This window comes from Notamacropus eugenii, chromosome 5, assembly GCF_028372415.1.
Source record: "Notamacropus eugenii isolate mMacEug1 chromosome 5, mMacEug1.pri_v2, whole genome shotgun sequence".
Lineage (NCBI taxonomy): Eukaryota > Metazoa > Chordata > Mammalia > Diprotodontia > Macropodidae > Notamacropus > Notamacropus eugenii.
In genome coordinates this window covers 95,422,628-95,449,242 of record NC_092876.1, presented here as the reverse complement: position 1 = coordinate 95,449,242, position 26,615 = coordinate 95,422,628, and the positions used below count along the sequence as shown (strand labels likewise).

Genomic DNA, 26,615 nt, shown 5'->3' with positions numbered 1-26,615 from the left:
CTTATCCCAATAGCAGTTCCTTATTACAAACTCCCCAAATATTGTGCCAAAGAGAGGGCTCTGGATATATAATTTGTTCTCCTCTTATCCTGCAAGACTGAGTCCCTCATGATAAATTTTGGGTTTCTGTGTATGTTACATATTAAGGGAACTTCTTTTCCTTCCTTAGGTCAGGTTTTCTCCTCCACTCACCCTAACTGATCTAGACATTGATTTCAGTGTTGCCACTGTGCATATGGGATGTTGAAGTAAGAAGGAGAAGGCAGAAAGGTGGTAAGGGGAAGGGGGGTAAGATGAAAGGTAGTACTTGGATTTATCTCAGATGCACTGGCCTTCAGAGTCTCAAGTAGCTAATCCCACCTGTTCTTTTTTCCTGAGAGCTGCTGGCATTTTATATATGACCTTTCATTTTTCTATACAGACAAATAAGCATACACAATAATACTAGGAGTCAATTTGAGTACCACTGATATCCACAGAATTATTCTACTCTTATTTCTATTTCTAGTTATTGTGATTTTGATGCACCGCATGCTGTCTGGCAAGATTTTATGTCTATGGTCTCTAAGAGTCAGTACCTGAAAGAGCTCCATCTGCGCTCCTCTGCATTGGTTGATATTGATATACGCATGGACAAACTTTGTATGGTACTAAGAGAAACAAATTGTAAACTGGAAGAACTTAGGTAAGTCTAAGCTGGCCCCCGTGCTGCCTATGTGGGAGTGAGGAAATGAGGTAAAGAGCTGAGGAATTTGTGAAAAATAAGGTCCTAGGAGGAAAAGACAGGATACATCAGAATCCAAAAAAGGAGAAAAGTGGGACAAGGAAAAGAAGAGCGGGAAAGAAGAAAGAGGCAAAAGGGGCATATGGTCCTTTCCACCTCTATTATTTGTTATTGTCTAAATCATGCAACCATTTTGTCTTTATCTTAGTATATGGTGTAAGATATTGGTCTATGCCTAGTGTTTGCCATACTATGTTCCAGTTTTCTGAGCAGTTTTTGTTAAATAGATTTCTTATTCTGAAAGCTGCAGCCTTTGGGTTTATGAAACAATAAATTACTATAGTCATTGCCTACTGTGTTTTGTACCTAACCTATTCCTCTGATCCACCGCTCTTTTTCTTAGACAGTGCCAAACAGTTTTGATGATGGCTGCTTTATAATACAGTTTTAGATGTAGTACGGCTAGGCTGCCATCCTTTTCATTCTTTTCATCAATTCCCTTGATATTCTTTGTTCTTACATGGTGAATTTGGTTATTTTTTCTAGGTTTATAAAATAATTATTTTTGTTTGATTCACATGGCACTAAACAAGTAAACTAATTTAGGTAGAATTGTCATTGTTATGATATTACGTTGGCCAACCCAATGGTAACTGATATTTTTCCAATTATTTAGATCGATATTATTTGTGTGAAAAGCATTTTTTAATTGTGTTCCTGTAGTTTCTGGATTTTTCTTGGCAAGCGGAATCCCAAATATTTTATGTTGTCTACCACTCCTTCAAATGTAATTTCTCTATCTCTTGCTGCTGGACTTTGTTAGTAATATATAGAAAAACTGATGATTTGTGTGCATTTATATCCTGCAACTTTGCTAAATTTGTTTATTATTTCATGTACTTTTTTGTTGATTATTTAGGATTTTCTAAGTATACCATCATATCATCTGTAAAGAGCAATAGTTTGGTTTCCTGATTGCCTGTTTAAATTCCTTTTATTTTGTTTTCTTCCTTTATTGCTAATGCTAACTTTTCTAGTACAATTTTGAATAAGATTGGTGAAAATGGATATCTTTGTTTCAGCCCTGATCTTATTGGAAACTTCTGGCTTATCCCCATTACATATAATGCTTGCAGATAGTTTTAGATAGATACTACTTATTATCTTTAAAAAAACTCCATTTATTCCTATGCTTTCTAGTGTTTTTATTAGGAATGGGTGCTGTACTATGTCAAAAGTTTTTTTTTAATCTGTTGATATTTGTATCTATTTGATTTTGTATCTTTTTTTTTGATTTCAGTTATTTTATTATTGACATGGTCAATTATCCTGATAGCTTTCCTTATATTGAACTATTCCTCCATTACTTGTATAAATTCCACCTGGTCATAGCGTATTGTCCCTATGTTATATTGCTATACTGTATTTGTTAATATTTTGAAAAGAATTTACATCAGTATTCAATAAGGTAATCGGTCTATATTTTCTTTCTTTGTTTTAACTCATCCTCGTTTAGGTATAAACATCACATTTGTATCATAGAAAGAATCTGGTAGAACTTCTTTATCTATTTTTCCAAATAGTGTATATAGTTTTGGAATTAATTGTTCTTTCAATGTTTGGCAGAACTCACTTGTGAATCCATCTGGCCCTGGAGATTTTTTCTTAGGGATTTTATGGTGAGGAGGTGGAGCCAAGATGGCAGAGTAGAAAGACAGAGCTGTAAATGCTCTCCCTTATATCCCATAAAATACATGTAAAAAGGACTGTAAACACATGTTAAAGCAGCAGAACCTGCAAAACAACAGAGTGAAAGAGATTTATAGCCAAAGACAGCCTGGTAGGCCAACAAGAGAGATCGATTGCATTGGGTGGGGTTCAGAGCGCAACCCTATTTTGGCCGCATGGTATGGCCCAGACAGGACCAAAAGTAGGTTTCAGAGTGCCACAGGCAGAAGCAGTTCCCAGATTGCTTAACCCACAAACACCAAAGACAGCTTCAAAGGTCACTGAGAAAGCTCTTTCACTCAGGAGAAGGGAACACAGTCTGAACTCCTGGCAGCAGCCACTGCTGTGGCAGTGTCCATTTCTGGAGCCCTCCACCTGAAGCCACTGGGGGAATTGAGCTGCTGATCTAAATCTCAGCACTGAGTGGTGGCACTGTGGCAAGGAGGAGTGTTGACGGTGGAGTTGGTCGAGGCTTTGGAGTGGATCCTGAGCAGAAAAGGTTGTGGTAGCTCCCAGACTAGAGTGCAGGCCAGGAGAGGAGGAAACTCATCTCCCTTGATTGTGCCACCTTGGAGGAACTGAGAAATTACAGGTCCCCAGAGTATACCCTCCTCTTGACAAAGGATTCAAAAGTCAAGTAACTAGCTTAGAAAATGCTGAGAAAGGAAAAAAATAAGAGTATGGAAGGCTACTATCTTGGTGAATAGGTATTTTCTTGCATTGTTATGCATGAGGAAGAACAATGCATACCATCAGAGGAAGAATTAAAAGTCAGGACTTCTGCATCCAAATCTTCCTAAATAAATATGCAATGGTCTCAGGCCATGGAACAACTCAAAAAAACAGCTTGAAAATCAAGTAAGGGATGTAGAAGAAAAATGGGAATAGAAATGAGAGAGATGCAAGAAAATCATGAAAAATGAGTCAACAGCTTGCTAAAGGAGAACCAAAAAAATGGTGAATAAAACAACACCTTTAAAAAAAGGCCAACCGAGTTAGCAAAAGAGGTCCAGAAAGCCAATAACAGAAAAATGTTTTACAAAGCAGAATTAGCCAAATGTAACAGGAGGTTCAAAACTCACTGAAGAAAAGAGTTCTTTAAAAATTAGAATGGAGCAGATGGAAGCAAATGACTTTATTAGATACCAAGAAATGACGAAAACAAACCAAAAGAATGCAAAAATAGAAGATAATGTGAAATATCTCATGAGAAAAACAACTGACCTAGAAAACAGACCCAGGAGAGACAACTTAAAAATTATGGGACTACCTGAAAGGAATGATCAAAAAAAGAGCCTAGACATCATCTTTCATGAAATTTCCTAGGATAACTGCCCTGATATTCTGGAACCAGTGGGCAAAATAAATATTGAAAGAATTGTCCTATCACCTCCTGAAAGAGATCTTAAAAAAACAACTCCTAGGAATATTGTAGCCAAATTCCAGAGTTCCCAGATCATGGAGAAAATATTGCAAGCAGCCAGAGAGTATCAGTTTGAGTATTGGCAAAATATAATCAGGGTAACACAAGATATAGCAGCTTCTACATTAAGGGATCTAAGGGCTTGGAATATGATATTCCAGAAGTCAAAACAACTAGGATTATTGTTGAAAAGACCAGAGATTTAAAGAAAATTTGACTTTCAAACACAAGAAGCAAGAGATGCATGAAAAGGTAAACAGGAAAGAAATCATAAGGGAGTTACTAAAGTTGAACTGTTTACATTCCTACATCAAAATATAATATTTGTAATCTTGAAATTTTTCTCAGTATTTGGGTACTTGGAGTGATGAAACACACACACACACACACATACACACACACTCTCACACATATACATATATATAGACAGAGAGCACACGGTAAGTTTAATAGGAAGGGATGATATGTAAAAAATAAAATTAAGCGGTGAGAGAGGAATATATTGGGAGGAGAAAGGGAGAAATGGAAAGGAAGTTCATTGAGAGCTTGTTCAATTTCTATTTTTGAAACAGGGTTATTAAAATATCTTATTTCCTCTTCTGTTAATCTGGGCAATTTATATTTTTGTAAATATTCACCCATAGTACTAAGATTGTCAGATTTATTGGCATGCAGTTGGGCAAATACAGCTCCTCATCATTCTTTTACCTTCCTGTACATTTGTGGTGAATTTACCCTTCTCATTTTTGATACTGGTAATTTGGTTTTCTTCTTGTTTTAATCAAATGAACCAATGATTTTTCTATTTCATTTTTTTCCCCCTCATAAAACCAGTTCCTAGTTTTACTTACTAGTTAAATAGTTTTCTTAAGTTCAATTTTATTAATCTCTCCTTGGATTTTAGAATTTCTAATTTGATATTTGATGAAAGATTTTTGATTTGTTCATTTTCTAGCATTTTTAGCTGCATGCCCAATTCATTGGTCTCCTTTTTCTCTATTTTATTCATGTAATCATTTAGGAATAAAGAATTTCCCCTAAGAACTCTTTTGACAGCATTGCATAAATTTTGGTGTTCATTATTGTCATGCTCCTGAATGAAGTTATTAATTGTTTCTAAGATTTGTTGTCTCACCCACTCCTTCTTTAGGATTAGATTATTTAGTTTCCAATTAATCTTCAGTCTGTCTTTCTATGGCCCTTTATTACATGTAATTTCCATTGCATTACAACCTAAAAAGGATGCATTTCTACCTTTTGGCATTGGATTGTGAGGTTTTTATCCTCTAATACATTGTCAGTTTTTGTGTAGGTGCCATGTATCTTAGAAAAAAAGGTATATTCCTTTCTATTCACATTCAGTTTTCTCTGAAGGTCTACCATATCTAACTTTTGAAAAACTTTTTCACCTCCATAAGTTCTTTCTTGTTTGTTTTGTGGTTAGATTGATCTTGTTCTGGAGGGTGAGGCTGAGGCCACTCTAATATAGTTTTGTTGTCTGTTTCTTCTTGTAACTCCCTTCCCTTTTCCTCTAAGAATATGAATGCTGTACTACTTCATGCATATACTTTATGATAGCTTTGTAGCTGGATGTAGTTTCCTTCCTCCTCTCTCTTAGTTAGATCCATTTTTACTTTTGCTTTGTCTGAGACCAAGTTTGCTATCATTCCTTTATTTTAACTTCACTTGAAGCATAATATATTTTGTTTCAGCATTTTACTTTTACTCTTCATGCATCTCTCTGCTTCAAATGTGTTTCTTATAAACATCATATTGTAGGATAATTGTTTTTAATCCATTATGCTATCCACTTCTGCGTTATGGAGAGTTCGTCACATTCACCTTCACGGTTATGATTAGTAATTGTGTCTTTCTCTCCATCCTGTTTTCACATTCTGTCTCTCTTTCCCTTTCACATCTTACTAGTATTTTAATCCTGAGCACCATGTCCCTTAATCTGCCCTCCCTTTTATCAGCCTCCCTCCCTTATCTTGCCACTTTTGCCCTCCCTTCTGCCCTCTGTTTTATTTATCCCTTCCTTTTCTTTCCCCTCCTACTTCCTACAGGTTAAGGGAGATTTCTATACCCAAAGGAATCTGTGTGTTCTATTCTTTTTGAGCCAAATCCAATGAGAGTAAAGTTCAAATAATGCTTGCCTCTCTCCCTTCTTTCCCTCTATTTTAATAGGTATTTGTGCCCCTTCGTGTGATATAATTTACCTTTTCCTGTCTCCTCTTTTCCTCTTCTCCCAGTACAGTCTTTTTTTTCACCCCTTAATTAATTATTTTTTTAAATCATCACATCAAAGTCAACTTATGCTGACACCCTCTGCCTACGTATAATCCTTTTTAGTGTTGTGATAAAGATATAATTCTCCAGAGTTACAAGTATCAACTTCCCATTTAGGGATGTATACATTTTTCTGTTTTTGAATAACATATTTTTTTTTCTTTCCTATTTACCTTTTTCTGCCGCTGTGGAATCTTCAATTTGAATATCTTATTTTATGTTGAGTTCTGGCCTTCTCAAGAGGAAGGTTTGGAAGTCCCCTCTTTCATTACATGTTCATTTCCCCTAAAATAGTATGCTGAATTTTTCTGAGGAGTTGATCCTTGACTGTAATCCAAGTTCCTTTGACTTCTGTGATATCATAAATTCTAAACCCTCTGATCCTTTAATGTGGAAGTTGTTAGGTCCTGTGTAATCCTGAGTGTGGTTCCATGAGATTTATTATTTTTCAAATTTAATAATTTATTTATTTATAGTTTTCAACATTTACTTCTACAAGTATCAAATTTTCATCCCTTCCCTCCACATTCCTTCCCCATGATAGTAGGCACTTTTATATGATCTCTGTATATACATTCCTAATGAATATACTTACACACTGATCATATTGCATAGAATTATAAAGAATGGGAGAAATCATGAAAAGAAAACAAAATGCAATGAAACCTAACACAACAGAAAATATTCTGCTTCATTCTGCCTTCTAGCTCCATAGTTTTTTCTCTGGATATTGATGGCATTTTGCATCATAAGTCTTTTGGAAATGTTTTAGTTCCTGCCATCGCTGAGAAGGGCTAAGTCTATCAAAATCAGTCCTTACACACGCGGCTGTTACTGTATATAATGTTCTCCTTGTTTTGCTTGCTTCACTCAGCATCAGATCTTCTAAGGCTTTCCAGGATTTTCTGAAGTCTGCCTGTTTGTCATTTCTTATAGCACAATAGTATTCCATTACATTCACATACCACAAACTTGTTCAGCCATTCCCCAATTGATGGGCATCCCTTAAATTTCCAGTTCTTGGCCACCACAAAGAGAGCTGCTATAAATATTACTGTACATGTAGGACCCTTTCCCATTTTTGTGATCTGTTTGAGACAGAGTCCTAGAAGCAATATTGCTGGGTCAAAGGATATGCACATTTTGGTATCCCTTTGGGCATAATTCCAAGTTCTTCTGAAGAATGGTTGGATCTGCTCCCAGCTCCACCAACGATGAATTAGTGTTCACATTCTCCCACATTTATCATCTTCCTATTTTTCATGTTAGCCAATCTGATAGGTGTGATGTGGTACCTCAGAGTTGTTTTCATTTGCATCTCTCTAATCAATAATGATTTAGCATATTTTTTATGTGACTATATGTAGCTTTAATTTCTTCATCTGAAAACTGCTAGTTCATATCCTTTGACCATTTATGAATTGACAAATGGCTTGTATTCTTGTGCATTTGACCCACTTCTCTACACATTTTAGAAACGAGGCCTTTATCATAGACACTAGTTATAAAAATACTTTCCCAGTTTTCTGCTTCCCTCGTAATCTAGCTTGCACTGGGTTTGTTTGTGCAAAATCTTTTCAATTTAATGGAGTCAAAATTATCTGTTTCGTAGTTCATAATATTCTCCATTTCTTGTTTGGTCGTGAATTTCTCCATTCTCCATAAGTCTGGTAAATACACTATCCCTTGCTCCCCTAATTTGTTTATACTGTCAGCCTCTGTACCTAGATCGTATACCGATTTGGACTTTATTCTTGTATATGGTGTCAGACATTGGTCTGTGTCTAGTTTCTGCCATACTATTATCCAGTTTTCCCAACAATTTTTGTCAAACAGTGAATTCTTATCCCACGAGCTGGGGTCCCTGGGTTTATCAAGCAATAGACTGCTACATTCATTGACTGCTGTATCTTTAGCAACTCACATATTCCACTCACCTACCTCTCTTTTCTTAGCCTGTATGAAGTGGTTTTGATGATTACTGCTTTATAATATAGTTTGTGATCTAGGAGGCCTAGGCCACCTTCCCTGGTATTACTTTTCTTTAGTTCCTTTGTTATTCTGGATCTTTTTTTCTTTCATATGTATTTTGATATTGTTTTTTCTAGCACTAGAAAATAATTATCTGATAGTTTGATTGGTATGGCACTGAAATTAATTTAAGTAGAATTGTCATTCTTATTATTTTAGCTTGCTTATTCACAAGCCAGTGATATTTTCCCAATTGTTTAGATCTACCTTTATTTGAGTGAAAAGTATTTTGTAATTGTGTTCATATAATCCCCGTGCTTTTTGAGCAGTAGACTTACAAATATTTTATAATGTGTATGGTAACTTTAAATGGGATTTCTTTTTCTATCTCTCCCTGTTGAGCTTTTTAAGTAATGTATAGAAATGCTGATAATTTATATATGTTTATTGAATAAAATACATATTTTACATTTATATAAGTTTATGTGAAACTTTACTAAAGTTGATTATTGTTTCCAGTAGATTTTTTATATGATTCTTTAGGATTCTCTAAGTATGTCATCATGTCATCTGTAAAGAGTGATAACTAGTCTCTTCTAATTCCTTCAATTCTTTTTTTTTTCTCTTATTGCTAAAGCTACCATTTTTAGCACCATACTGAATGACTGTGGGGATAATGTACATGCTTGTTTCATCCCTGATGTTATTGGAAATGCATCTAGCTTATCCCCATTACAAATAATGCTTGCTGATTGTTTGTGTAGATGCTAGTTATCGTTTTAAGGAAAGCTCAATTTATTCCTAAATTCTCTAGTGTTTTCAACATGAACAGATATCATATTTTGTCAACAGCTTTTTCTGCATCTTTTGAAATAATCATATGATTTCTGTTCATTTTGTTTTTCATGTGATCAGTTATGCTGATAGTTTTCCTAATATGGAACCAGCCCTGTGTTTCTGATATAAATCCTATCTGATCAAAGTGTGTTATTCTCAGGACAATTTGCTGTAATGTTTTTGCTAATATCTATTTAAAATTTTTGCATCTATATGCATTAGGGAAATTGATCTGTAATTTCCTTTTTTTGTGTTGGTTCTTTCTTATTTAGTTATAAGCACCATATTTGTATCATAAGAAGAATTTTTTTTTAAGGTGTAGCACCTTAAAGACTGTAGAGTAGAAAGATGGATGTGACTTTAAAAAACTGTAAACATGACTCCAAACAAGTTCTAGAGCAGCAGAAGCCACAAAATGACAGTGAAATAAATTGCCAGCCCAAAACAGCCTGGAAGGCCAGAAAGAAACACCTATTCCACTGGGCTTCGAGCGGAGTGTGGCCCATGCAGCCCTGAAGGAAGTGGAGCAGGCTGCAGAGCACTAAGTAATGGGCAGCTGCTGTGGTTTCCAGATTTCTGAACCCACAAACTCCAAAGGCAGCTGCAAAGTTCAGTAAGAAAACTCTTTCACATGGGTGAGAGGGCAGCTGGTCAACCTCAGTTCCAGTCCCAGGGTGGCTGCATCCTCTGCCACAACAGCAGCTGTTTCTTGAGCTTTTGGCCAACAGATGCTGGGGGAAATGAATCACTGATCTGGGTCTCTGTCCTGAGTGTCTGTCCTGCGCTGAGGAGGAGCACTGGTGTGGTTGAGCTGGTGGCAGCTATGGAGAGAGGATTCTACTCAGTGTTCCAGGTCAGAAAGGATTGCTTTTGGTTGCTCACAGTCCAGAACTCAGACCCTGAGAGGAGTAAATTCCTCTACCTTTACTGTGCCACCTTGGAAGAACTGAGACGTTATAGGTCCTTAGAGACAACTCAGAGAACAGCTGCACAAAATCTCTGAAGCCTAGGTTAGTATACCCTGCACTTGACAGAGGACTCAGAAGTCAAGGAACTGACTGGGAAAATACCCGCAATGGGGAAAAATAAGTCTACAGAAGGTTACTTCCTTGGTGAAAAGGTGTTTTCTTCCACCCTTTCAGCTGAGCAAGAGCAACGTATACAATTAGAAGAAGACAGCAAGGTAAAGGCTTCTTCACTTAAAGCTTCCACTAAAATATGCGATGGTCCCAGGCCATGGAAGAACTTAAAAAGGATTTTGAAAAACAAGTAATAGAGGTGGAAGAAAAGTTGGGAAGAGAAATGAGAGAGATGTAAGAAAATCATGAAAAGCAAGTCAACAACTTGCTAAAAGAGACCCCAAAAAATGCTGAAGAAAATAACACCTTTAAAAATAGGCAAACTCAGTTGGCAAAAGAGGGTCAAAAAAACCAATGAGGAGAACAAAGCTTTAAAAAGCAGAATTAGCTAAATGGAAAAGGAGGTTCAAAAGCTCACTGAAGAAAATAATTCTTTCAAAATTAGAATGGAATAGATGGAGGCTAATGACTTTGTGAGAAATGAAAAAATTACAAAACAAAACCAAAGGAATGAAAAGACGGAAGATAATGTGAAATATCTTATTAGAAAAACAACTGACCTGGAAAATAGATCCAGGAGAGACAATTTAAAAATTATGGGACTCCCTAAAAGCCATGATCAAAAAAAGAGCGAAGACATTTTCTTTTATGAAATTATCAAGAAAAACTGCCTTGATATTCTAGAACCAGAGGACAAAATAAATATTGAAAAAAATCCACCAATCACCTCCTGAAAGAGATCCTCAAAAACACCAAAACTCCTAGGAGTATTGTGGTCAAATTTCAAAGTTCCCAGGTCAAGGAGAAAATATTGCAAGCAGCTGGAAAGAAAAAATTCAAGTATTATGAAAATACAATCAGGATAACACAGGATTTGGCAGCTTCTATATTAAGGAATCAAAGGGCATGGAATATGATAAACTGTAAGTCAATGGAACTAGGATTAAAACCAAGAATCACCTACCCAGCAAAACTGAGTATATTACTTCAGGGGAAAAAATGGTCATTCAATGAAATAGAGGATATTCAAGCATTCTTGATGAAAAGACCAGAGCTGAAGAGAAAATTTGACTTTCAAACACAAGAATCAAGAGAAGCATGAAAAGATAAACAGGAAAGAGAAATCAAAAGGGACTTACAAAAGTTGAACTGTTTACATTCTTATATGGAAAGACAATATTTGTAACTCTTGAAACTTTTTTCAGTATCTGGGTAGTTGGTGGGATTATACACACACACACACACACACACACACACACACACATACACACACAAAGTGAGAGAGACCAGGAGCACAGGGTGAGTTAAATAGGAAGAGATCATATCTAAAAAAGTACAATTAAGGGGTGAGAGAGGAATATATTGGGAGGTGAAGGGGAGAAATGGATTGGGACAAATTTTCTCTCATAAAAGAAGCAAGAAAAAGACTTTTCACTGGAGGGAAAAAGGGAGGTGGTGAAATGGAATATGTTAAGGTTACTCTCATAACATTCGACTCAAGGAAGGAATAAAATGCACACTCATTTTGGTATGCAAACCTATATTACAATACAGAAAAGTGGGGGAGAAGAGGATAAGCAGGGTTGGGGGGGATAATGGAAGGGAGGGCAATGGGAGGAGGGAGCCATTGAAAATCAATACTTTTGGGCAGGGACAAGGTCAAAAGAGAGAACAGAAGAATTGGGAGCAGGATAGGATAGAGGGAAATACAGTCAATATTACACAACATGACTATTATTGAAGTCATTTGCAGAACTACATATATATAGCCTGTATTGAATTACTTGCCCTCCTCCAGGTGGAGTTATCTTTAACAAGCTAACCCCAGGGCTGACAGGGGAAACACAAAACAAAAAGATAAAAAGGCACCTGCTCTTAGCTTTTTCACACAAGTCAGCTCAACACCAAGTTCTGCAGCTTTTATCTGAAAGAACCAGAAGGCACAACACACGCTCACCACCATGAACAAGAAAAAGCAAAAGAAGGGTGAAAAAAACCATAGAATCTTTCTATGGAGAAAAAGACCCAAACAGAAACATCAAAGAAGTGAGTAGTGAGACTGTACTTTCATCTGAAAGTTCAGAAGGGAGTCTGAACTGCTCAGAAGCACAAACAGCTCTCCTGGAACAGGTGAAGAAAGAAATAGAAGAGAAATTGGCCAATGATTTTAAAAGTATGAAAAAAGAATTCAATGATGAGAACATCTCTTTAAAAAGGAAAATTGAACAAATGGAATAGGCAGGTCAAAACTGGGAAAATTGGACAAATGGAAAAGAAAGTACAAAAATTAACTAGAGAAAATACCTCCTTAAAAGAAACATTTGGACAGATGGATAAGGAGATGCATAAGTTAACTGAAGAAAACAATTTGATAAAAATTAGCTTTGGCAAGTAGAAACTGATTATTCTATGAGACAGCAAGTATTAGTCAAACAAAATCTAAAGAATGAAAAGATAGAAAAAAATGTAAAATATCTGCTTGGAAAAACAACTGACCTGGAAAATGGATGCAGAAGAGAAAATTTAGGAATTATTGGCCTGCCGGAAAGCCACGATGAAAAAAAGAGTCTGGACAACATCTTCAAGGAAAACTGCCCAGAAGTGCTAGATCCAGAAGGCAAAATGTCATCAACAGAATCCACCATTCACCTCCCTAAAGGGTTCCCAAACTCAAAACCCCAAGAAATATCATTGCCAAATTCCAGAACTATCAAGTGAAGGAGAAAATACTACAGGCAGCCAGAAAACAACCATTCAAATATCGAGGAGCTACAGTGAGGATCACACAGGACCTTGCAGCTTCTACATTAAAAGATCAAAGGAATTGGAATCTGATATTCCATAAGGCAAAGGAGTTGGGACTACAACCAAGGATCAACTACCCTGCCAAGTTCAGCATAACATTTCAGGGAAGGAAGATGGTCATTCAAGGAAGTAAGGGATTTCCAGACCTTCCTGACAGAAACACCAGAACTTAATAGAAAATTCGAGTTTCAAATGCAGGTCTCAAGAGAGGCATAAAAAAGTAACAGGTGTGGGGGGGACTTGTTACTCAAATTGAACCAACTGTTTACTTCCCTATAAGTGAAGATGATACCCACATCCTCTGTCTATGTGTATCCCTTTTAAATGTCACAATAAATATACCATTCTCTAGTTTAACAAGTATTTTTCTCCCATATAGAGTTATAAATGATTTGCCCTTATTCAATAACAAGACTTTCCCCCCTTTTTTATGCCTCTCTTGAGTGTTGTATTTGAAGATCGAATTTTTCATTGACCTCCAACCTTTTCAACAGGAAGGTCTGGACGTCCCTTATTTCACTGAAGTTCCATAACCTTACCTGAATGATTATGATCAGATTTCCTGGGTAGTTGATCCTTTGTTTTAGTCCAAGCCCCTTTACCTTATGGATTATCATAGGCTATTTCCTTTGATCTTTTAATGTAGAAACTGCAAGGTCCTGTGTGATCCTGACTGTGGTGCTGTGATATTTGAGTTGTTTCATTTTGACTGTTTGAAGTATTTTCTCCTTGACCTGATAATTCTGGAATTTGGTAGCAATATTCTTTTGAGTTTTGATTTTGAGATCTCTTTCAGGAGGGGATCAGTGGATTCTTTTGATAATTATTCTACCCTCTTGTTCTAGGACCTTGGGGCAATTTTCCTTGATGATTTCTAGGAAGATGCTATCCAGGTTTCTTTTTTTCATCGTGGCTTTCTAGTAGACCAATACTTCTTAGATTTTCTCTTCTGAATCTATTTTCCAGGTCAGTGTTTCCAATGAGATATTTCACATTTTCTTCTATTTTGTCATTCTTTAGATTTTGTTTGACTGATTCTTGGTGCCTCATAGAGTCATCAGCTTCTACTTGTCAATGCTAATTTTTAATGAATTCTTTTTTTTAGCTGGCTTTTGTATCTCCTTATCCATTTGACCAATTTTGCTTTTGAAAGATTTGTTTTCTTCAGTGAATTTTTTTCCATTTTGTCCATTTTTTTAAAAAAGAATTGGTCAGATATTCTTCTGCCTCTCTCATTTGCCTTTTAGTAACCTACCTGAGCTCTTCCAACATGCTTTTTGGGTTTGAAACCAGTCCATATTCCCTTTTGATGTTTCAAATATGGGGTATGTCAGTGTTGTATTCTTCTGAGTTCGTCTTTTGATCTTTCCTTCCCTACAGTAAGATTCTATGGTCTTTGCTTTTGTAGTTTCCTTCTTGTTCATTGTGATTGACTTTTTCCTGGCATTTAAAGTGGATCTCAGCTTCTGGGGCATGGCAGCTGTTTCAGTAAGTACCTCAACAGACACAGGGAAACCTCTTACCACAGGTTCTTAGATCTGCAATCCTAAATAGAAAGGCAACTTTTGAGGATTTAAAAATCACTGTAATAAAGCACATGTATCAGTCCTTTTTTCAAGCACATATATCATATACCTAGTTCAGGGGAGTCAACACCTTGAACACCAAAGTAATCTACAGGGCATGGCTTCTTCTGTCTGAGTATAATTGAACAGACAGGTACCTGTGACCAGTTACCAAAGAGGGAAGCATGACATCTGGGTTCTCAAAGCTGGGGGGCTCCTCAAAACAGCTTCCCAGAGGCCTCGTCTAGCATTCAAACCTTCTTACTAAAATTAAGCCCCAAAGTAAAATCTTACCCTGAGATAAAAAATGCCTTTTTTAGAGCCAGAAGGCATTCCATCCCTTGAGAATCAGTGCCTCATTAACAAAAGCTGTGGGTATTCCTACACATCTTCCCTAATAAAATTCCCCTTAATGGGCAGGCCCATTAATGGGTGGGAAAGATCCCAGCCAATCACGTTATTCAGAGGCACTTTTAGTAAAACAACAGCAAAAGATCCTAATGTGATTGCCATTGCAGGGGTTCTGTCCCCCCCTTTTTGTTCTTGTGGCTATGGGTCTCATTACTTTGTTTTGCCTGCTGTGGCCTCTGGTTCTGTCAAGTAGAAGCTATATAATGCTGCACCTCACCTGGTGCTGAGCTGGAGCTAGCTGAAGTCTTTTTGAATTTACCCTGAAGCTCAGAGCCTAAGGTATAGGGGAGTATTGGTTTGGCTGCTGGAGGTCTCCTCCTTTCTTCAGGCTGCACTGCAGCACAGCTGCTGGTGGATCAAGATTAGCATTTGTTTCTTCTGATTTCCCTGGCTGTGGAAAGGCACACCTGAGACCTTGGTGTTGGAGTTTACCAGCTCCATTCTCCTGAGGGTTAGGATCTCCTGCTGATCTGTTGAACCAGGGATTGCTGGATGCTTCTAGGTCTGCCCTAGTCCTCTTTAAGCATAGCAGGAAGCTCCCTTCCCTTTGTTCTCCTTAGCCTCCCAAGGTAGAAAAGTGCTGTACCTCTTCTGCTAGCTCCATTAATCCAGGATTTTTCCTGGGGTCATATTCTCTGTGTGTTTCAAGGTCAATAAGGGGGGATGAGAGTATTTATGGTTTACTTCGCCATCTTGGCACCTAGAAGTTCAAGTAGGTGACTTTCAAACACTTAGTCTCTGGGCTGATAGCCTTAGGAGAAGTTGCTGCAGTTGCTGCAGGCCCTCTCACTCAGCTCTGCCAGAATCCCATCCTGTGCTGAGAGGTTTGGGAATCATCACTACACTGGTGATTCAGAGTACCAGGGCCCACTCGTGCTCCATTGTCATTGGGTGTAGACCTGCACATTCTGTGCTCTCCAAGCCTGGTGCCACAGATTCTTCCCGTTGATCTTCCAGATTCTTTTTGGGCTGAAAATCTGTCACACTCTATTTCCTAGTGGATTTTGCCACTCTCATATTTGTATAAATTCACTTTTTAGAGATATCTGAATGAATTTGTGAGAGATCTTGGCTGAGACGCTGCTTTCACTCTGCTCTCTTGGCTCAACCTGGTTCCATGATATTTGAATTGTTTCTTTCTGCTGCTGCAATGTTTTCTCCTTAGCCTGATAATTCTGGAATTTGACTGCAACATTCTTTTGATTTTTCATTTTGGGATTTCTTTTAGGAGGTGATCAGCAGATTCTTTCAGTGACTATTTTGCTCTCTGGTTTTAGGACCTCAGGATTTTTTTCCTTAATAATTTCTTGAAGGATTCTGTCCAGATTCTCTTTTTGATCATGGCTTTCATGTACACCAAGAATTTTTAAATTATCTTTCCTGAATTGTTTACTAAATCAGCTGTTTTTTCAAAGAGGTATTTCACATTATTGTTTATTTTTTTCATTCTTTTGATTTTGTTTGACTGATTCTTGATATCCTGTAGAGTCATTATCTTCCACTTTCCCAATTTTATTTTTAAGATATCATTTTCTTTAGATACTTTTCAGATGCCTCATTTTCCATTTGGCCAATTGTACTTTTTCAAGGAGGTCTTCTCTTCAGTGAATTTGTTAATGTCCTTTTCCAATCAGACAATTGTATTTTTTGAGGAGTTGTTTTCTTCAGCCAATTTTTGTCTGTCCTTTTCCAAGGGGTTGACTTTCTCTTACATATCTCTTATTTCCTTTCCCAAACTTTTCTTCTACCTCTTTTATTGGACTTTAAAAATCCTTCTTGAGGTCTTTCAAGAAGGCTTTCTGAACTTGGGACCAATTTGTATTTACCTTTGAGATTTCAGTTGTAGGTATACTGACAGTGTTATCCTCTTCTGAGTGTGTTTTGATCCTCCCTGTCACCATAACAATTCTTTATGATCCTTGTTCTTTTCTGCCTCTTTTTCATGTTGTTTGCATATTTCTCAGCTTTTTAAGTTGATTTCTCCTGCTGGAACACAGGGGGTACTATCCCAAGCTTCTTGAGCTGAATAATTAAGTTTGTGGTAGCTTACCTGGTTCTAAGCTTCAGTTCTAGTGTCGGTTTGTGGTGTGTGCAGAGGCCACATGGGATTTTTCTGTGTTTTCTTGGGACTGTACTGCAGAACTGCTGGAAGACTGCACATTCTGTGATGTGCTTGAAAACAAGGAGGTGTGGCACCTGAAGATACATGTCCATATGAAGCAGCACTGGATTATGGGGCAATTTGGGCCCTGGAAGGTGCCTACACCCCCAGAGCTGCACTTAAGCACAGAATCTGCCACTTCTGGCTATGGTAAGGCACGTGAGAGGTCCTGGTATTGGTGTTTGTCTACTCCACTACCCTGGAGCTCAGGACCTCCTGCTGGTTTCCTGAGGTGGGACTTGCTACAGGCTTGCTGGGACACTTCCTTTTCTGGAATGCTCAGCTGGGGGACAGCTGGACAAGTTGTGGTATATGAATGTAATGGAGTACTCTGTGTGTGTGTTCCTCCTTCATTGCTGAAGAAGACCATGCCATCAGATAAATAATGACATGACTTGCACTTGACTTTGTTTTGAGTGAAGGAGGGCTGTGCACATCACCAGCCTCACTTCTCCTTCAGAGCCTTCTGAATCCAGTGACCAGATATCATCAGGATGACTGGACATAACTCAGGATGAGGCAATTGGGGTTAAGTGACTTGCCCAAGGTCACAGAGCTAGTGAACATCAAGTGTCTGATGTGGGATTTGACTCAGGTCCCCCTGACTCCTGCACTGGTGCTCTATCCACTGTACCACCTAGCTGCCTGAAAGGAATACTATTGTGCCATAAGAAATGATTAACAGAAAGACTTCTGAGAGGCCTGAAAGGAGTTATATGAACTGATGCTGAGTGAAAAGAGCAGAACTAGGATAACTTTGTGCACAGCACAACATCATGTGTGTGAGGAATTTTTCTGGTAACTTAGCCCTTTACAGCAATGCAAGGACCCAAAAAATTCCCAGTGGAATCTTGTGGCAAAATGCCTTGCACATCCAGATAAAGAACTATGGAATTGGATCACAGAATGAAGCACATCATTTCGTCTTATGTTATGTTTTGTTTTATGTTTCTCCCATTCATTTTAATCCTTCTATGCAACATGATTAAGTTGAAACTGTATTTAATAACAATGTATGTGTAGAACATATATAAGATTGCATGCCATCTTGGGATGGGAGAAGGGAGAACGGGTAGAAAGTAGGGGAGGGAGGGGAAAAATCTAAGATGTGGAAGTGATTGCAGAAAACTGAAAACAAATAAAATAATTAAAAAAGGAAAGGAAGTTTTTACTGAAATCTAATTTAGCAAAAAATTTCAAAGGCAAAGAGAGAACTGTGAAAAATATTTGCATTAAGTGTCTCTAATAAAGTGCTCATGCTCATAATACATATGGAACTGCTTCAAATTTATGTGACTAAAAGCCCTTCCCTAATAAATAAATGATAAAATATATGATCAAGAAATTTTTCAATGGAAGAAGGTAAGAACAATCATGAAAAAAAATGTTTGAAATGAGTGAAACTAAAAATGACAAATGAGTATAAAAATTCTGTAAATCACAAATAGTTATAAAATGAAAATTAAAGCAATTTTGAGATTCTACCTTGCACATATCAGACTGGCAAACATGGCATAAGAGGAAAACGACAAATTTTATAGGGCCGGTGAAAGACAGGTACACCCACCTGCCTTTGGAGGAGTTGTGATGGGTTTGGTCCTTCTGGAAAACAATCTGAAATATGCCCAGAAGGACCCTTAAATGTGTGTAGTCTTTGACCCATCTATACTTCTACTGGAATTATCCTCCAAAAACAAGAAAATCCTATAAAAAGGAAAGGGATCTATATATCCAACAATATTTATAGCAGCTCTTTTTTTTAGTAGCTAGAAATCAGAAATGAAAGTGTCCTTCACTTCAGAAATTACTACACAAATTCTAATGGAATTCTATTAGGGCATAAAAAATTGGTGAGCTGGACAGTTTCAGAGGTTATTGGGAAGGACTGATACAACTTACACTTTGACTTCAACAATGTAAATGGCAATAGAAGAAAAATGAAAACTTAATCTTGTGGTATCATAATGATCAATTACTGCCCCCCCAAAAGATATAAGAATATACCTTCCTCTCTTCTTTGTGGAAGCGGCAGCACTTTGGATGTGTAATCCATAGAGTATCAGTTACCTCATATGTTGACTGATTTTTCTAAATTTTTCCCCCCTTTTCTTCTTTGTTATAAGGAATGGCTTTAGGAGTAGCAGATGAGGAAACATATGTAGAAATGAAAGTATTGTCAAAACAAGGGCTACAAGTGGAAATTTTTTCAAAATAAAACAATTCCATGAGTATGCCCAACCTGGTGCAGTACTACAGTGGTGTAATGTGACCTCCTTTCCAGAAAGAGAAGAAAGAAAGAAATCCTGGAGAATGAAATGATTCATTTAACCTATGTTTGTATGTCTCCTACAGGTTGGAGTGGTTCAAGGTACCTTGTTCATGTTTTCAGTATCTCTTCTCTGCTCCCAGTTTGAAAAGACTGCACTTGCGTAATATTTTCTTGGACGATAATGGGATGAAACTGCCATGTGAGACCCTGGAAAAAGAGAACTGTCAGCTGGAGACACTAGAGTGAGTCCTATAACTCTCCTGTCTTGAGAGCCTCCTGAGCATTAGGGCCATCAGCTCGAAGTAAGCAGGAAGAACCACACTGATTTGGGGAGGGTGACTGCAGGCTGCCTGTCTCAGATCAAGGGAGGCTTTATCCACCTTTATTCCTCTTGGAAATTTTGCACAATAGACCCTTCTCTTCACCAGGCTTTTAGGACCAGTTTATTCAGGGGAGTATCCACTTCCCTCTGATATCCCATTGAAACTTCTCTGACCTTCCCTTGATCTATCCCCATGAATTGTTAAAATGTTATGTTGTCTTTTCCGTATGTTTCTTGTCCTAGAGGAGCTTAGTTCTAGTATGAGAAGGATGAGTTGCGCTGATAGGCAATAATAGGGGGAAAGAACCACTATTTCAGTGAATAAAGGCTATTGTAAGGGTCCCTTTTGGTGGAGAAGGGTCTCCTCCATACTCCTTCACCCCAGCTTCTCACCATTACAGTCTGAAACATCAGTGCCTGCTCAGCCCACTATCTCCCCAGCCCCCTGGTAGATTAGGGACATTGTCCCCCAGAAGAGCAGAAGCAGAGCTGTCATCTCCATTCTAACAATTGCTGTGGTCTCAGTGGAAGAGTTGGTAGAAGTGGGGGAGGTGTTGAGGCATCATGGCACTGGCTTCAACCTGTGAAAAGGCAGGGATGGCAAGGTCAGGGAAGAGTTAGTAATCTGCTTTTTTTTTTTTTATTTTTTTTATTTTTTAATGTTTAACAATCACTGCCATACAATTGCGATTTTATCCCTCCCCACCTACCCCCCTGTACCTCCCTCCCTCCCCACGACTGCATACAATTCTGTATAGATTCTACATATACTTTCCTATTGAGTATATTTTCACTATAGTCATGCTATGTAGTCAGACTAAGATAAATGAAAGAAATCGTATAACAAATCAGAACATGATACATAAACACATACACATACACAAACATGATCTGCTACATTATGTGAGTGACTTCCATATTTCTCTCTCTGAGTGTGAAAGTAGTAATCTGCTTTGACTAGAACAGAGAGTGAGTGAACCAGGATAAAATAGAGAAGGAATGTCCCCTCCACCATTGTAGATACTACCTCTCTCTTATAATTTCATTTTTTGCTTTCTATGTCACCGTGTTGGTTTAGATTGAGTTCATTTTACACACACACACACACACACACACACACACACACACACACACTCCAGATCTTTTCACACAAACTGTTGTCTTTTCAATAAATCCTATAATTAACACAGTTGATTTATGGATATCATTTAATAATACATTCTACAATTTTGTTTGCAATGCAAGTAAAGCATCCTGGCATCTTTCTTGAAGCACACACCTTCTCCCCCTTTTCAGTACTGAGACATTTGTAGCATTCTTGTTCTGTGACAGTTTTACTGTTGTTCCATGTTATGTCTACATTTATCAATAAGCTGCTTCACACATTATTTTGTTATTTTGGGGGTTTCTTCACCAGGAATTTGTCAATATTAGTGTAACCATAAATCCAACCCCTCTCTCTGTTCCCATCCCCATCCTTTTTACAGATGTAGGGTTATGTGGGGAGCTGAGGGGGAAAGGATGATTTATTAATATGATGATTCAAAAGAGCTGTGGGATTGAGATCTTTCCCTCTGACAAATCAGGAGCAAATGAATCCTGGAGAATGTAATTGACCATATACTCTCTGGTTTTCTGTGTCCTTCAGAATATCTTGTTTCAACCATTTTCGTGTTTATGATATGGATTGTTCCTTGCCTGAGAACCAGAACAACTTGTTACTTATGGGTACTTGCTTGCAGCATGTAATGGAGCTTCTGTGTAGTGTCTTAGCACAACAGAATTGTAAACTACAGGTGCTCAGGTGAGTTCCTATGAGATTTCTTTTGGGTGAGTATCTTAGGTTTCATGGTCAATGGGGGAAGGAGGAGCACAAGTTTCGGAGGGAGATTGGAAACTCCTTTTTTAGGAGTTTTAGGAATCCAGATCTCATCGATTTTCATTGCTATAGTTATTGTTTTTTCTGAGAAATTAACCAGAAAGTGGTTTGATCAGGGTTTTCTCATGTTATCTCTGAAAGACCTGGTTGATGCATCACTTAGTTCCAGCACTGTCACGTGGTAAATTCTTTACTTTCTCAAACCCTGCCCCTGTGTCTTTTTTTAAATTTCTTGGGGTTTTGCTTCTTTGTTATGGGCTGAGTTCTAAAGTGAGGAGGATGAGCACAGTTGGAGGAGAGACAGAACAAAGTTTTGATGAGGAAAGACTCTGCTGTACTCAGTGAATCAATTCATTAAGGTGTGACCTGCTTTATTCGCTGATTGCACAGGCTGGAAATGTTTGCTTCTCAAAGCTATTACAAAATCACCAAGTTGACATAGACCTCAAAATTCATCCATTCCATCACATCCCTGACCAGGAATCCTCTAACAACATCCCTGACATATGTTCTTCTGCCTCCCCATTAGAGGCCCTGTGATAGGGAAGCCATTAGCTTATAAGGCAGCTCATTTTATGCTTGAACACTGCAGAGGCAGAAAATTTGTCTTGATATAGAACTAAGTTCTGGCTCTCTTAAACATACAGACCATTATGTCCTTTTCAAAGGACTAGAGAACATTTCAGATCTCCTCCATGTCACTGACCTTCAGTTACTTCAAGTTATTGATTCTTTTCCCCAAGCTGTATTTGTTTCCCATCCTCTTGAATTCCTGTCATGCTTTTCTGGACATGCTGTCTTATCAGTCTGCTTAGTAAATGAAGCAAAGATCCATTGGTGGTAAAGAAGAGGGAGGGGATAGTCCTGTTGTCAATGTCCTCTCATTTGTAGGTTTCACTGCTTCCGTTTGTTTGTGTCATAATTGTTTCCCTTTAACTTCCTCGCATCAGCTGAACCCTCCCTTGAAACTGAGATGAGCATTAAGTAAAACCAAATGGCCAGCACCATATCTGGCTGTGTGTATATATGTCATTCTGCTTCCATAGTCTTCCTACTAAGGAAGAAATGTGTTTTATCATTAGTTCTCAATCATTCATATTTTTCTTTATAATTACTGTGATCTTAACTGCCTTTTCAGTGCTGTTATTGGTCACACTATTATAACAATGTGTGCACAGTATCTTGACTCTGAGTTTTGAATTCTATATCACTTCAGAGAAGCCTCCCCACATTTCTCTGAATTCTTCCTATTCTTTTGTTTTTTAAAAAATGTTTAAAATTCATTGACAATTTTAAATAAAAATTAAATTTAAATTCATTTTAAACTTAAATTCAAAATGAGAAAAGAACAAAAGCACATTTCCATGTACACAGTAGAACATGAGAGGATGCAATCAATTTTCATTTCATGAAAACCTATGTAATAGATCCTAGACATTATTTTCAAAGTAACCCAGGTTTTCTGTGTTTCCTTCTAAGTTTTATTTTTTTCTCTGCTGTGTATTTATTTTTTTCTCTTCCTTTCTCCTTCCCTCTCTCTTAGGGACTTCTGCATTTCAACAATGTATGTATGCATGCATGTTTATATACATATGCACATAGGTACATATCTTTTAAAAATTAATTTATTTTAAACTTATGCAAAACTTAAATGCACAATAAGAAAAAGAAAATATTATAAACTTAAATACCACATAAGAAAAGAAAAATAAGCATTGCCATGTACAATAGTACATAAGAGAGGATTCAAAATATACAGCAATAGATTTCCATTTTAAGAAAGCCCATATAATAAATACGACACATTTTGTTCAGAGCTGTCCATCTTTTCTTTGCTTCCTTCTAAGTTTTCTTTTGGTCTCTCCTGTACACTTTTGACTTTGTTCTCCCTTACTACCCCAAAAGGTACAATTAAGTGATGATATATTTGCATATGTTTATGCATATATATTATATATATATATATATACATGTAAAACCACACAGAAGCACTTAATACATATATATATACATACATACGTACACTTGTATATACATACATAAACTTAAATATTTATAACCATACTCATATGTAGAAATATACATTCGTATGCATCTATGCATGATTGCACTATATTTAATTGTCCTCTGTTTCTCTGAGTGTGGATAACATCTTCATAAGTCCAACTCTTTCTACCCTTCTTAAAATGCAACTAATCATTTCCTACACCACAGCAATATTCCAACCTTATACTCTAGTTATGTTAAATAGTGTAAAATTATTGAATGTGGCTAACCTATAGTATAGTTTTCCTGTTTTTCTCTTTTGAGTCAATCTATTTTAGCTTTATCTTTGTCTGAAGTCGTGGTTAATAGCCCTGGTTTTCTTCCCCTAATACATTTTACTCCTGAACTTTACTTTCTATTTGTGCATATCTCTTCTTTTCTATTCCTCCTGCCTCTTCTACTTTACTTCTACTGACTACCTTGCCCTCCTATTACTTAATTTAGCCCCCCCAAAGATCCCTCCCATATCCTCTTCCCCCACCCCTTCATCTTATCTTTTTAATTCTATCTGAATGAAGACTTTTATAGCCTTCCAAATATATGTTATTCCCACTTTATTGCATTTCTGCTAATCTAGAAGCCCTTCTGTACCCTCCTTTATCCTATTCCCACATGCTCTTATTTGTTTATAAATTTAAAAGACTTTTATTCAATTCCAAATGTATAAATTGTCCTCTCTTTACCTCAAATATGATGTGAATAGGGTTCCTGAATACCAGGCTTCCTCCTCCATCTAATTCCTCTGTGGCAGTTCCTCCTCTTGCACCTAATTTATATAAGATAATGATTCTTTTTACTTTTTCTTCAACAGTTCCATGTTTTAGAATTGCCTCATACTCAGATTTACACCAACCTTTCTTTCAAAATAGGCAATTACTCCTAAAAGTATTATACATATATCTTACACCTCCTCATATAAAGAGTGAATAACCTGTCCTTATTGTGTCCCTTTTCGTTACTCTTTGAGGTATACCTTATATTTCTCTTGGATCGTGTATGTCAAATTTTCCATTAATTTCAGGTTTTGTTTTATTTTTTTTTTACAACAAAATCCTGAAAGTCTGGCAATTCATTGAATGTCTTTTTTTTTCATTTAGGATTTTGCTTAACTTTGCAGGGTATGAGAAACCTTTCTGGCTACTGTTCCAGTTTATTTGCTCTTCAACATATAGTGTTCCAAGACTTTTAGTGGCACCATTGCTAAGACTTGTGTGATTCCAATTGTGGCTCTGGCATATTTGAACTGTTTTCTTTTTCTCTTTTCAACTCAGTAAAATAATTCTTAGTAATTTAATTGTGATAGCATTAAATAAATAAACTGACCAGGTAAAATTGCCATTTAAAAATGATATTGGCTTTATGCACTCATAAATAATCAATATTTCTGCAATTATTGAAATATGTCTCCATTTGTATGATGAATGATTTACATTTTTCTTCATGTAGTTCCTAGGTCTGTTGTGGTAGGTATAATATCAGGTATTTTACACAGTGTAAACATTTGAAATGATCTAAAACAATATTGAATAATATTGTTGATACATCATGTAGTCATCCTATTGTCTTTTAATCGAAACTATTTTAGCTTTAATTTTGTGTGAGATCATGATTACAATCCCCACTTTTTTTACATATTACATTCTGCTCTAGACTTTTATTTTATCTCCGTGTGTTCCTTACTTTTTTTATTGTGTTTCCTGAAAGCAACATATTGTTGAATTCAGATTTTTAATTCATTCTGCTGGTTCCATTTTATTTGTATATTCATGCCATTCACATTCAATTGTAATTAATTTGTGGTGTATTTCTCTCTATCCTAATTTTTTTCCCAGTGTTCTTCTCATCCTATTTCCCCTATCCCTCTTCACTCTGCTAATTCATTTCTACCTGTAGCTTGTGCTCCAGTTCCCTAATCTACCCTCCTAAGAGTCCCTTCCTTATTCTCTGCCCCCACCCTCTGCCTTAGTCTTTCTAAAAGATTCTTCATTATACCCCCTCCTAATTCTTAATCTATACACTCTTCTGAAAATCCTTCCCTTATCTTATTCCCTTCCCCTATTGTTGCTTTCTAAATTTAGAAGACTTTATGCCCTTCTAGATGTATATGTGGTTTCCAATTTAAACCATTTCCAATAAGAGTAAGGTTTCAGCACTACCAGCCTTCTTCCCTCACTTGCTTCTTCTTTATCAGTTATTCCTTTGATGCCTGATTTGTATGAGAGAATTGCTCCTTTTTAATCTCTCTCTATGCACTTTTATTGTTTTAGAATCACCCCATCATACCCATCTCAGCCCAAGTCTTTCTTTCAAACTATGCAAATAATGATGAAAATCATGAGTACTACTAACATTTTGACATATAAGAAGTAGTTTGACTTTATTGAGTCCCTTATAATTGGTTGTTATGTTTACCATATATTTCTCTTGGATCTCATATGTTGAATGTTTGATGAAGTACTGATTTTTTTGTCACATACCTGAAAAGATCTCAATTTGTTCAATATCAATATTTTTTTTTCCATTTAGGATTTTACTTAACTGTTGGGTAAGTTACCCTTGGATGTAATCCCAATTATTCTTACCCTACAAAGTATAGTATTCTTCAACACAGTAGCTTCTATTTATTGTGCAATTCTGATTGTAGTTCCATGATTTTTAAATTTTTTTCTTGTTGCTTATAATATTTTTTTCTTAACCTAGAGACTTTGAAACTTGGCTACTGTATTCCTGTAAGTTTTTCTCCAGGGATCTTTTAGGTGGTAATAGGTGAATTTTTTCCCTCTATTTTTGTTTTACCTTCTTGTTCTGGAACTTAAGGGAAATTTTCCTTAATAATTTCTTGTAAAAGTGTATCAATGGTATCAAGATTTTTTTTAATATATCTTTCAGGTGGTCAGACTATTCTCATATTATTTCTCCTCTATCTGTTCTCCAAATCAGTTGTTTTTGTGATGAGATGTATCACATTCTCTTCTATTTTTTATTCTTCTGATTTTGTTTTATTATGTTTTTGGTTTCTTATAACATCATTAGCTTCCCCTTGATCCCTTTTAGTTTTCAAGGCATTATTTTCTTCATTAAATTTTTGATGATGTATTTCCTTTTG

The 26,615-nt window shown here is 36.8% G+C and overlaps 1 protein-coding gene and 1 long non-coding RNA gene across 19 annotated transcripts in view; one reads left to right on the top strand and one right to left on the bottom strand.

Annotated features, from left to right (window-relative positions):
* LOC140504873 (NACHT, LRR and PYD domains-containing protein 3-like) overlaps window positions 1-26,615 on the top strand; it is a 396,422-nt gene that overhangs the window by 305,175 nt on the left and 64,632 nt on the right. For 2 of the 3 annotated variants that reach the window (XM_072610239.1, XM_072610238.1), the window contains 2 exons: window positions 19,346-19,504; window positions 21,233-21,388. In XM_072610239.1, coding sequence (XP_072466340.1) covers window positions 19,346-19,504; window positions 21,233-21,388 — 315 coding nt within the window. Of the gene's footprint in view, window positions 1-508; window positions 686-19,345; window positions 19,505-21,232; window positions 21,389-26,615 lie in introns of all 3 variants that reach the window. The other variant, XM_072610240.1, reaches the window with a different exon arrangement.
* LOC140504878 (uncharacterized) overlaps window positions 19,384-26,615 on the bottom strand; it is a 42,943-nt gene continuing 35,711 nt past the window's right edge. For 12 of the 16 annotated variants that reach the window (XR_011967260.1, XR_011967262.1, XR_011967269.1 and 9 more), the window contains 3 exons: window positions 24,193-24,275; window positions 20,864-22,270; window positions 19,498-20,165 (listed from right to left, as the gene is read on the bottom strand). This is a non-coding gene — a long non-coding RNA (uncharacterized lncRNA). Of the gene's footprint in view, window positions 19,470-19,497; window positions 20,166-20,863; window positions 22,271-24,192; window positions 24,276-26,615 lie in introns of those variants that run through there. The other 4 variants (XR_011967265.1, XR_011967264.1, XR_011967263.1 and 1 more) reach the window with 4 other exon arrangements.